Below are 13725 nucleotides of genomic sequence, written 5' to 3'. Positions count from 1 at the left end.
ACCGGTTCCCTGCTGACAGGTTCTCCGCTAACTCGTCTGGTAACCGATTATCTCCACAATCTCGTCTGCTAACTGATTCTCCACTAACTCGTCTGGTAACCGGTTCTCTGCTGACTCGTCTGCTAACCGGTTTTCTGCAAACAGATTGTCTGCGAACCGGTTCTCTGCTAACTCGTCTGCTAACCGGTTTTCTGCAAACTTGTTTTCTAACCGGTTCTCTGGTAAGTCGTCTGATAACCGGTTCTCTGCAAACTTGTTCTTTGTTAACTCGTCTGCTAACCGGTTTACTGCCAAGAGGCTCTCTTGTAAAATGTTGTCTTTATAAATGTTTTCTGCTAAGAGGTTTTCTTTGAACATGCCGTCTTCTAGTCGGTTTGTTGCTAACCGGCTTCCTGTTAAAACGCTATTTTCGTCTTCAAACCGGTTACCTGGTATAGGCTTCTCTTTTAACGTTTGTGCAACCCGTTTGTCTGCCAAGAGGCTATCTTGTAATATATTGTCTGCTAACCGGTTGCCCGTTGATAGCCTATCTTCTAACATATTTGCTAATCGATTTACTGTTAACAGCCTCTGTTTCATCCCGTTGTCTTCTGACCTACCACCTGCTAGCGCATCTGCTAATCTGCTCTCCTTTATCGAGGTATCTCCCAATCGACTGTCTCCTAACAGACCTTCTGTTAAAAGACTGGACGATTCAGTTGGCTGGAAGTACGTCATAGCCGGACTTTCCGCATTTGTACATGTTGGCGATTCTTGGAAATACGTCATAGTTGGACTTTCCGCATTTGTACATGTTGGCGATTCCTGGAAGTACGCCATGTTCGGACTGTTCGCATTTTTACATTCGGTTTTTGGAAACAAAATTGTCTCAGGGCGTTTGAGGATGTTTTCAAACGTGAAGATGTTCCGGGACACTGGACTTGTCGAGGTGATCTGTCGACCAGTGCTTGCCGACCGCGAGGCCTTGCTTTTAAGACTAGTGCACCTGTTAGTGACAACCGTCAGTCGCTTTGGTGCCTTCTTTAGAGTTAGCACGTCCCATAATTTGGTCTAGAAAAATAGAATCAGTCATCGTTGCAACAAAACGGTCTCGGAACTGTTACAGAAATGATTTAAAAAAAAATAATGGTGGGAGGCAACGCGCCTTTTTCTTTCTGTGTGTGTGTGTGTGTGTGTGTGTGTGTGTGTGTGTCTGTGTGTGTGTGTGTGTATGTGTGTGTGTGTATGTGTGTGTGTGTGTGTATCTGTGTGTGTGTGTGTGTGTGTGTGTGTGTGTGTGTGTGTGTGTGTGCACACAAAAATCCCACCCCCAAACACGTATATTTTCGTCCCCGAGTGGGGCCACAAGTTCCCTCCCCATAATTTGTAAGTGCTGTATGAACGTTATAATCGATAGCTTAACCACCTTCGCCTTCAAGGTCGTTCAATATTTGTGCTTTTGTCACCTGTTTGTAGCTTTTATTCTGAGTTCAGTGATATTTTAGGGTTAACTGGATTTTTTTCTGTTATTTTGATGGAAATAAATACGTGAATACGTTAAAACGCGTGCCTCCATCCCAAAACACACGCAATCATTTCTGTAACAGCTATAATATACGATACAATCAGTAACAAAAGATCATAAAAAATATACATGTATATTAAATGTGTCGAATAGCTAGGGACAAAACCCTGAAATTAAAATATTAGTGAGAGAGCATTTAATACAGGAAGCACTTCCACGTGCATGGTGATTAAATCTGAAAGAATAAAATAACAAGAAATCCATTCAAAACATAACTTTAACAAAACATTAAAACGTGAAAGGTAGTGTAAAAGATAGAAAGTATAATATATATTTAACAAAATATTAAACACAATAGAATAGCTGGTAGCAAAGCTATTGTAGAACTGTTGGTTTTCAATAATGTCGGCAACAAAATGGCCGCCAAGGTCAACGTTGGAAGGTTTTCAAAATGGCTCAACATTGTTGAAAATGTTTTTATGACATACTTTTATCAAACATAAAGAAGATGGTAAATCATATATATTAGTCCATGAGCCGAGACTCCATATTTGACCAATTGGTACCATCCGAAGGCACCAAACTCAACTATGCCTTTTTTGATAGAGATATGTATTTGGATCTCAAAACAGCATGATGGACTTTTCTGCAGGGGCAGAAACTGAGGGGGTATTTAAAAAAAAAACAACTAATAACATTTCTCTGTATTAATCTGTATGTCATTATATCATAGGCGTACAGGATCCCATTTTTTTTTAGAGGGGCAGGCTGTTTTTTGGCGGAATTAAACACAAAACTGCCCGAATTTGGATAACACCATTTATTCATATTAGAATTACTACCTAACAGTTATATAGAGTTGCAAACGAATCACTGGGCATTTTTACAACTAGAACTAATTTTGAGGGTAGAATGAAGGAAATACAAGGTGAAAAGGTCTCAGGTTAGAACATTTTTGCTCGAATTTGAGGTTTTGCTCCAACATTAGTTTCGTACGCTTATGCATTATATGCATAATTTTAATCACACAAACTGAAATGCCCTTGTCAGCATTCACCAGGAATTCATTATGAACTATTCCCAGCTAATTAAGGCATTACAACATCATTTTAATCCAAGATGGACACCATGTATTAGTTAGAACAAGGAAATCGTAATTTATCGCATTTTACATCAACTAGGGAGATTGTATATTATTGTATGAATTTTATATGCAAAGGAATTCATTTATAACGACCTCTTGCTAACGGACATACGGAATCATGATTTAAATCGATGATGGCCATGATCATCCCGCATAAACCAGGTAGATTGTGTTTCTCTAGTTCTAAGGCTCATTCCTGACGTTACGCGTTAAGTATTACGTAACCACCAGCTCGCCAGAGGGCGTACTCACTGAGATGGTACAAAATGGTTGCGCCTGTTATATATAATAGCCGTCACATTTAACCGTTTTATTAATTAACTATACGATTATACGTGTTGATATTAAGCAATAATGTGCATTATATATCGTTGAATATGCATACCAGGCCAAATGCCTTAATTGTCCTCTCCTTTAAAGAGGATTATGTTGAAAAATAAATATCAAACAACACCGTCAACGCAGTCTATCATAGTACGGCTGAGGACTTTTCAGCCACCCATCATAATTTTATCATTCCCATTTCCTGTCTCTATATAAGTGATATATACTTATCATTGCATTTTTTCAACCAAGACAATTTATATCACCATAACATGGCAATTACTAGTATACTAGTATGTTTTGTTATACCTGCAAATTATCGATCATCACTAGCAAGAAATGCAATGGACAATGGACAATAGAAAAACCGCAAATAAATATGAAAAGGTTGCATCTTATTTGATGACTCTGGCCCTTTTAAGCTGTGATATTGTTGCAAAAGAAGAGCAGTTATCAAAATTATGTCTGTATCCTTTAAAACTATTAAACTGATGAATGAAAAACACCGAAGCTTTAGATCATTCCCACAAATAACTATTCCACGCAGAGTGAAGAGATGCACTATCTAACATCGTCGAACCGATTCAATGCACATTTTTAACGAACCTTTTTCTATGACTAAGTAATGTATCTATTAAGAGACAGAAAATGGGAATGGTTAAAACTGACTCCACAGTCTTTACAAAGAAAACAGTCAATAGCTGTGACTTGCCCATTTATCACAGGAAAGTTGGTATTGAAGATTTGGTCTATATAATGCAACATTACATTCTAGATAGTTTAAAAATAGATCGGTGCACCCTTAAGGTAACGGTCAGCGTAAGAAGTTCATTTGGTGAAAAAGGTGGCTATAGAACACGCTTCGAAAGAAAGCTGTTTGTCTGTGGGATCGAGCGTAAGATTTTGTTCAAAAACGTTAATGAATATACATTATAGCCTTGAGACTGTGATACCTTTTTTTTTTTTTTTTTACAAAATAACCAAAGGAATGCTATTCTAAGATCAGATTAAATGTATAATATGTTGCTTACTAATATGTGAAAATAGACATTGCGACCACAGCCCAAACCCAAGACCCAAACTATACCGGGTGAGTCTGTTGGCGTTGTTCATGGAGGAACAATGAACTGGTAATTCATGTAAACAAAACATCAAGGTCTTCATGGTAGTTTTGTTTACGGTTAAATACAGCGTTCCGTGAATGAGAAAAAAAATAAAATAATAATAATAATACTAACAAAATTAAGTAAACCAAAATGAAGAAACAAGAGATATAACACAAATAACTGAAAATACTGAACCCGAGGAATCAACAGACTTAGATTCAAAACAAATTTTGACTCAGCTTGCTCTTATTCAAACAAAACTGATAACAAGGGATTATTTGAAAACTGAATTAAAAACTGAATTGGAAACACTTAAAAATTACATTTTGTCGAAAATTAACGAGAGCTTGGACGAACTAGAACTATAAGTGTTTACCCTTGAATTAGAGAAAGATCAGTTACAAAAAGAAAATAGAGAATTGAAAAATGAAATATAGCCAGTTTGAATGTGATGTTAACTCGGCGAATTTCACGAGCATTCTTGTACTGAAGAAAAAATAACGATCTAGAGCAATACACCAGAAAAAATACTGTTCGCATTTTTGGAGTGCCTGACAAGGACAAGTTTGAAACTGCTGAGCAATCTATTGACGCTACTGTGAAGGTCCTGTCCAAGATCGACGTGAAAATCAAGGCATCTGACATCGACATCGTCTTAGCAAGTTTTAAGAAGGTAAAAGTAGACCTATCATCGCCAAGTTTGTTTCCAGGCTACATAAACACCGAGCACTACAACACAGATGGAAATTAAAAGGTACTGGAATTGGCATATCCGAGGATTTAACAGCAAAACACATTTCCTATTTGAAGAAGTTGAACGAACATGAAAATGTGATGTCGGCCTGGACTAAAGATGCCAAGTTCTATGTAAAATGTAAGTCAAATGAACGTGTCATTAATGTATCTGTATTCCCGAACGAGCACCATTACGACTCGGACACAGACGAAAAATAATCTCATGTAAATACTTTTCAAACATCGATGCTCTGATGCGATAGCTTCATGAACATACAATATATATAATGATATAATGAAATGGGTTTATAGTAGTTTTCTCTCTTTAACCCCCCCCCCCCCCCCCCCACACACACACACATAAACAAATATATACTATTAGGCCTATTGGTAAGCTACATTAGAGCAAAAACATCCACCCACGATACCCATGTGATAATTTTCTTTTCTTTGGCACTACGTAATTGGTCAATTCTGAAATTTTAGATGGGAAAGTCTATTTAATCAAGCGTTTTACACAATTATTTACCGTAATAAAGCATAATGGCTGATAATGTCCATTACTATTTTAGGTGTGGCAGGTTATTTCACAATAACCTGTGATGTTAATAATACCGGTACGTATTTTGTTTTTATCTAGAAGGCAGTATTATTAAGTGCCTTGTCTGGATACCTACCAAATATACACTTGCTAATCAGGAATCACAGGTGGAGGCAAATAAAGAATAGACCAATTAAGAAAACACTCCGTTTATAATTTCAGTACGTAGTTAATGCATGGACAAAACATGATACAGTTATTTCGACTTGTTTTATAGCCACTTTGACAATGGTGGTATATTTTGTATTGAAACATAATATATACTTATTGCTGGTTTACTGAGATGGATATTATTAAAGAACATTGCAAAATTCAGGTACTTTTGATTCTTTAGTTCTAAGACTAATTCCTGACGTGACGCGTTAAGTATTACGTAACCACCGGCTCACCAGAGACCGTATTCTCTGGGATGGTACAAAATGCCTGCACCCGTTATATATAATAGCTGTCACATTTAACCGTTTTATTAATTAAATATAATAATATACTTGTTGATATTAAGCAATAATGTAGCTTTTATAGCAATTATCCAGTAACGCTATAACATTTATTTTTTTAAGTGTGACAAAGCTCATAATTTATGGAAATAAGTAAAAGCATAGATTCTATGTAAAACAGGAAACAAAATAAATTTCAGCAAATATGTTGTCATATTTGGTATAACTAATAACAAAAACAGTAGCTTCATAAATTAACTATAAACATCAAGTACTACATGTATATCTACAGTATCAAAATAAAAAACAAAAATTTATAAAAAAAAGTGTTTAAAAAATGTTAAAAACTAAATTTGATATTGAAAACAAAAATTATTCTTTTTAAAACTTCCATAAAAAATGGATACGTTGGCTTGACCTTTTTATTTGAATGTAACTTAACAATACCATTCTTCAGTTTTTTTTACCAACAGGAAAACCCCCAGGAATTTAGCTTGTCTTTCTAAAATGTTTTTTTTCTTCACAATATCGCCTTTTTTCAATATTTGTCCTTCTCTTCCATACACAAAATGTTTCTTACCTTTTCAAGCAATCTGTTTTTTTTTTGTCCATCTTCTTTTACTCTTCTTCTTTAATTTAATTTAAATTACATCTTGTACATTTTGCTAAATTACATCTTGTACATTTTGCCTATACTCGTGAAATAATACAGTAATAGTAATAGTAATGGTAATGATGGTAGTGGTGACGATAATAATAAGTATGTCCTTCCCTCTCTTTATTTCTATTATTTCTAGATTCTCTGTTAACACCATAAAAACTATAATATTTTACATGTATCTATGTCCATTATGTTTTACATGTAGCTATGTTCATTATTACTGTTCGATTAATTAATATATATATATATATATATATATATATATATATATATATATATATATATATATATATATATATATATATCAAGTATAATCAAAATATGTGATATTTTTCAGATCACATACTTTAAGAATTTGATAACTTTGCAAATTAGATGTAAATTAATCGAGGACACGACATTGCGTTTATTGACATTTAAGCAACCGTACTAAGGTGACAGTCTATAACTGACGTATGCATTCATAGTCATAAAACTAAAATATTTCAATAGCAAGTTTACGTTGAAAACCGTCCAGCGTTCTGAAAACTAGTTTATTTTTATGTAAGGATATCCATAATGACGTCATTCAGATTTGATGTCATTTCCATTCAAAAAGACACCGCGTCACATATTCTTATGTCATTAGAATATCGGGTAATGGATGACTGGAATTAAAGTTTACAGTATACTGGAATTAAAGTTTACAGTTTACAAAAAACACGTTGTATTAAGCTTGAGATTATATTATAAAGATATTATTACCCTCGTGTGTTTCGGTATAGTCAATATCATATATTAGGAATAAAAACAATGTGTTATGCTCGCCAGATACCAAAAACCACTCTGGTAATACCCCCCCCCCCCCCCTCTCTCTCTCTCTCTCTCTCTCTCTCTCTCTCTCTCTCTCTCTCTTTCTCTCTCGTATATATATCAGTACTATTCACTTAATGCTTAACCTATTAAATGATTGTAAAGTAGCGATACCAAGGCCCCAACCCTGGCACAACTATATTGTGTTCTGGGGTCAATACACTTTATTAATAAAAAAAAAAAAAACGAAAATATTATTATTTTAAATGTTTTAAATATCTATACTTATAGATATATTTTCAATGGATTGAACACCCTCAAAACAGAAGTTAGTTTCAAAAAGACTATTTAAGGTGATGCATATAACGCATTTCTTGAATTTTTGCAGCCATTTTGTTAGCCATCTTGAATTCTGGCAATGATATAATTTCTCTATAGAAAGTGTCTATGAGGAATGAATTCCTTGTTTCCTAGAAACCCCTGTATTTGAAGTAAAAAGCCCCTGCGCGTGCTGTAACCTCACCGTGGTGCAGGGGTGTAACATTCTCTTTGAGAATGGCCAATACAGCACAAAATTGAAGTTTTGAGTAAAATTCAGTATCCGTAAAATTCTGTGATATTTGTGTTTTTGTACAGTTCTTTACACTGTTTTTTACACTGTTTTTGTTTAAACCTTGAATTTTTATATTGATGTTGATCATCACTTTATTTATTTGCGTTACCATAGTTTGACACCCAATAGCCGATGTATTTTTTCGTGCTGGGGTGTCGTTAAACATTCATTCATTCATTCATTCATTGAAGTAAAAATTATTGTTTGAGATAAAATATAATGAAAGATATGGCCACTTCTTACTCCTAACGACCATTTTCCCGGCGATATTGGATTTAAATGATGATGCAATATATCAGTTAGCATGAACGTTTTATAAAGTAATTCCTTAATGAATAAAACTCCATCCCTAACATTACAATCTTGCTATAGTTGATGTACAATGCGATAAATTACAATTTTCTTGTCCTTGCTGATATAGACTATGAGTAGTGGCCATCGTGGATGCAAATGATGTGGTAATGTCTTGATTAGCTGGGAGTAGTTCAAAATTAATCTTCTAACCCTCAAAATACTGTCACGAACATCAACAGTTTCGTGATAGTTGATAAAGTATTGGAGATGTTTCCAGTTCTGTTTTGACAGCTATCTTGGACGCATTTAAAAATGATCAAGGTGTCACGTTTACACCTCTCGGATCGTTAATCAGCATTTCCGAAAGATGCAAAAGCTGCAAAGAACATTGTGGATACCTATCTACAAGGTTTATTAATGCTTTGGCAAACACTAAAACACAGACTTCTTGAATGTGTTGACCACCTGAATGATAAATGTTAAAAATGTGATAACTAGCTAAAGTTACTATATTGGAAAGTCCATCATGCATTTTTGTTTTGTGCTAGTGTGTACTAAAACAATTATAACAGTTATGTTTGGTGCCTTCAGATGGTACCAATTTGTGGTCTGGTTCATGGACTATATATATATATATATATATATATATATATATATATATATATATATATATATATATATATATATATATATATATAATAAACACCAAAACAAATCTATACTTTACTTATATATTATAGAAAAACATTCTGCAATTTCTATCAAATCCATCATATTTTTTAAAAATAATTTTAAACAAGAAAAAAAAGAAGAAAGAAAAAGCTGAAATCAGATAAAAAGCTGAAAAGTCTCATTCCTTTCAATTTTGAAATTAGGAATACAGTTGGGTTAAGGTGATAAGTTAATGTATCATGATTTCGTATTAATAATTGATAACTAAATTGGTCCTCGTGCAAAATACCCTGAATTCCGAATCTGTGATGACGTATATTATGGGGTTGACGAAGGCGTGCGACACGCCGATCCAGTGACACATGAAGAAGAGATAGTCGAGGGTATAGTCGTCCAGAGAGTCAAGGACGCGGGGGTCAAGGTCGATCACGATCTTCAGCACGTGTAGCGGTAGCCAGCAGATGACAAACAGGGTTACGACGCTAATTAGCATCCAGGTAATCTAACAACAAACACACAGCATAATGATTAAATACGAAAATGATAATGGTCATCAGAATGATAAACTAATTATGTAATAATAATAACAACATCAATAATATATATATATATATATCACTTTAAAAACATGGACAATCTCTAAATGGTACTATGAAAAAACCCACCTTTTGTTTTTAGAAATATGTTGATTTAAGTTATGTATAGGTAATCTAACAACAATGATGTTTAAATACGATAATGATAATGATAATGATAATGATGATAAACAGTAAGTATATAATAACAACAACAAAAACAATATTAATATATATTACTTTAGAACTATAAAAGTATTTAAGTGGTGCTAAGGAATAAACCCTTTATGATAAGAACTATCTTGAAACGTTAACCGATAACAACAAATATTTAAACCATACAGGACAATACAAAATCATTAGCTATAAACATTGGCTACAGAAGAGTTTACAAAATTGTCAACGATTTTTGTTTTATTACAAAGACTGATATTGTCTAGATAGTTCATCAATTAATGTCCAACAATTAATAGTTGCAAACACACACACACACACACACACACACACACACACACACACATATATATATATATATATATATATATATATATATATATATATATATATATATATACACACACACACACACAGACACACATACACACACACATATATATATATACACACAGACACACATACACACACACACACACACACACACACACACACACATATATATATATATATATATATCTGCACGCTCAGCCACTGTAATATAAGGAATTATCAACATTTCCACGATCGAAAACAATATTTTAAGGCGTGAAGGGATTAAAAACAGGCTATTACCAGGAAAAAACATTATCCCCACTCCCCGCCAAACAAATGTCCATACAAACAGTCCTTGTAAAATCTACATTTTAATGTACACTTTTAGGAAACTTCAAAGGCTAGCAGAATGGGGAAATGTTGACAATTGTACCTGTGAACAGCTAACGATTTGGCAGAGCCACTTGACACAGATTAGTATACATAAATCAATTTGTTGTAAATTGCTAAATTTTATATATTTCCACAGTATCTTGCTTATACTCTCTTCATACATGTCAATCTTATAGCCATTTAACGTATATGTATTTGTAACAAAAATGTTGATCCCTACTATATAAAAGATACTTTTTATATAATAGGGATTTGAGCTACAATTCGACAAAATTACTCAAATACGGCATTCCTGTTCGATAAACCGTTTCAAATTATGCAATAAAATTACCTCATGAAAACTGCGCAATCTTTTTCTTATATTTTGGACTAAATCCTACGGAACATTCAAAATTAAACAGCACTACAAATGCTCACGACCCTAGTCATCTGCTGGTGCTCTCTTGCACTTGTCAGCGCGGGCGGTCCGTCTTCCCACCCACCCCAATCCCTTCCCTGTCCTGGACGGAGGAGCCGGCATAAGTCGACACCTGCGCCCATGACAGGCGTGCACTACAACAGCTTGCTCTGAATGTGCACGTTAAGCCCAACGACCTGACCTAACTAGTAGGCATTGAATATTTTGTTACCTACCAGCCTGTAGACCGATGGCCTAACCACGATGCCATCGAGGCCGGTGTGTGCGATATAACAACTTAGAAGACTTTAACGTTTGCTTATTTTAGAAGATTGTCCTTACCTCAACACCCCCAACAACAGCAACAAAATTCCATGACTCCATCTCAGCATCAAGGAAACTGTCTGAAGACTTCATTTCAGTTACAACAATAACAATAAGAAAACAACATTACCATGACAACAAAACAAAAACTACAGCCTCCCCAACCCACAGACAACAACAAAAAACAATCAACCAACATATGAAACCCCCAGAAAACAAGCAAAAAGGTATATGTATTCACCTCAGCAAACAACGTCCAATGCCTCCACTAGGAGCGGAGCCAGGCTTTTGTAAAGTGAGGGTCCATAAAGGTAATTTAAGATTGCCGAAGGCAGATGTGCTGAGTTCTGAAAGGGAACGAGATCTGTACGGGGGTTCGGAAACGTGCTCCGCAGAAAATGTTGAAATTAAGGTGCTCTGAGACACGTTTTCGGAGCAATTTGGTGTTGTATATTGTGGATGATGATTTAAAAAAAAAGTTATTAAAATGGCACTTCAAACGGGTGGGGAAGGAGGGGGGGGGGGGGGGGGGGTCATGGGATCCAGAAATGTCCACCTTATCAACCAACATCAAGAATAGCAACATCGATTTCTGTACGCCTTTTCCTTCAGTGCATCAAATTCAGAAACAACACCTGTATTGCATGCATTACATGACAACATTACATTACATGCATTACATTACATTACATTACATTACATTACATTACATTATATTATTAGTCCCAATAAATCTAAGCCAAAATTTAGTTGAACCTAGAACAAATTGCAGTAGGTTTCTTTGTTTTATATTGTTAAGAAGGCCTCACTGAACATTATATCCAAAATCCGCCAAAATCATATACCGGGAAAGGTGCTAAGTAGCATTAATGGTGTTTGAGATGTGTTAAGTGCTTGTTTGCTAAGTTCTGTGTATGGATTTGTTTATTTGTTTTGTTTAACGACACCACTAGAGCACATTGATTATTAATCATCGGTTATTGTCAAACATTTGGTAATACCACATACCACGGCCTTTGATATACCAGTTGTGGTGCACTAGCTGAAACGAGAAATAGCCGACGGGGATCGATCTTAGACCGACCGCGCATCAGCCGAGCGCTTTATTACTGGGCTACGTCTCGCCCCCTGTGTATGGGATTAGTTACACTAAATTAATCAGTAAATTTCATTTGTCCGTAATCCGTATGTGTATACGACTGGTATATCAAAGGCCGTGGTATGTGCTGTCATGTCTGTGTGATGGTGCATATAAAAGATCCTTTGCTACTGATGGAAAAATGTAGTGGGTTTCCTCTCTAAGACAATATGTCGAAATTACCCAATGTTTGAAATCCAATAACCGATGATAAATCAATCAATGCGCTCTAGTGGTGTCGTTAAAGAAAACAAACTTTAACTTTACATACACGTATACACTATTACGGACAAATTGGAATTTTCGCCTTACTATTGTTATTTTATACTACATATATTGCTTGTGGGGAAATCGGAACATCTTATAAAAATATGATGGACAAATTCCTCTTTTGACCCCTATTGGAGGCAAAATAATTCAGTTCCGAGGGCACCAATTTACGGAGACAAATGTTTGAAGGTGTTTTTCATATCTTCAAACCTGTCTGAATAAACGTAGCGGTGTTGATCCTCTCAAAAGTGTGGGCGAACTCCTCCCGCTCTTGAAATTCAAGATGGCCGCCAAAATTATCAAACCGCGTGTTTTTTAGCTTCTGCTTGTCGCATGAAGATGATTTCGATGTCTGTCTAAATATATGTTTTAAGGGTTAAAAAATTCCAGTTTACACACTAGAACAGTATTAAATAACCTATATAATTATTTCAGACGAAAATCCAAAATAGTTGTCAAAATTAATCATTTGCTGTCTTTTTTACATGGAAAGTCACACAGACAGTTACTGTATTATTCATATTTGCTTTCAAACAGATTTGGATACACAGAAAAGAACGATAATTTATGTCTCAGTCTCCGAATCAGTTGTTGAGTCGAACAAGTTTTATTTTTTGCATCCTCTACCTTGATTGCATTTAATACTCAGTTTTGATTTGAGACTACTTAATGTTTTGGTAAGCACAGGCTTTGTGTCCTTGCACTTTCATCGGGTGACATCCATGATCAAGTGAAGAAGGTGGCCATAAGACATATGGTTTGTAATAATTGAGCAGCAGATACACTTGATGTTGCGAGAGTCGTGATCTGGTGTTGACTTCCTCTTCGCCATTCTTCCTTGGAAACCCTGCCTTAACCAGGTTTCCACTAGTGAGATAATTCAAAACAAAATAATCTGACTTAAAGGTTTAATTTCACTATTCGCTATAATGTGGATTTTATATTATTCAATAACAGCTGGCAGGATAAAATATAAAACACCACTGATCTACCGAACTTATGACCATTTTCCATGCACTTCTTTGGATTAAATCTGGTATTACTGATAGGAAGAGTTTTGTTATCTTTTCGGACAGTCTCAGTGCCTTGCGTGACTGTCCGCAAAGACCTTACTCATAAAAGTCATGCCCTGTATGATTACCTGGTGAAAAGTGGCCTATCCGTTGCATTTGAATAGATCACTGCTCATGTGGGTATTATAGGCAATGAAAACGCTGATGACAATCCCCCCAAAAATCACTCATTGATAATGCTAT

At 35.1% G+C, this 13725-nt stretch overlaps 1 protein-coding gene across 1 annotated transcript in view; it reads right to left on the bottom strand.

Annotated features, from left to right (window-relative positions):
* Positions 1–27: 27 nt before the first annotated feature.
* Positions 28–13725, bottom strand: part of LOC121379772 (neuropeptide Y receptor type 2-like) — a 29928-nt gene continuing 16230 nt past the window's right edge. The window contains exons 3-4 of the mRNA XM_041508424.1: positions 9173–9385; positions 28–1050 (exon numbers count right to left, since the gene is read on the bottom strand). Of these exons, the coding sequence (XP_041364358.1) occupies positions 28–1050; positions 9173–9385 (1236 nt within the window). The remainder of the gene's footprint in view (positions 1051–9172; positions 9386–13725) is intronic.

Source organism: Gigantopelta aegis, chromosome 8 (assembly GCF_016097555.1).
Source record: "Gigantopelta aegis isolate Gae_Host chromosome 8, Gae_host_genome, whole genome shotgun sequence".
In the NCBI taxonomy this organism is placed as follows: Eukaryota; Metazoa; Mollusca; class Gastropoda; order Neomphalida; family Peltospiridae; genus Gigantopelta; species Gigantopelta aegis.
This window is presented reverse-complemented; position numbering and strand designations above follow the sequence as displayed.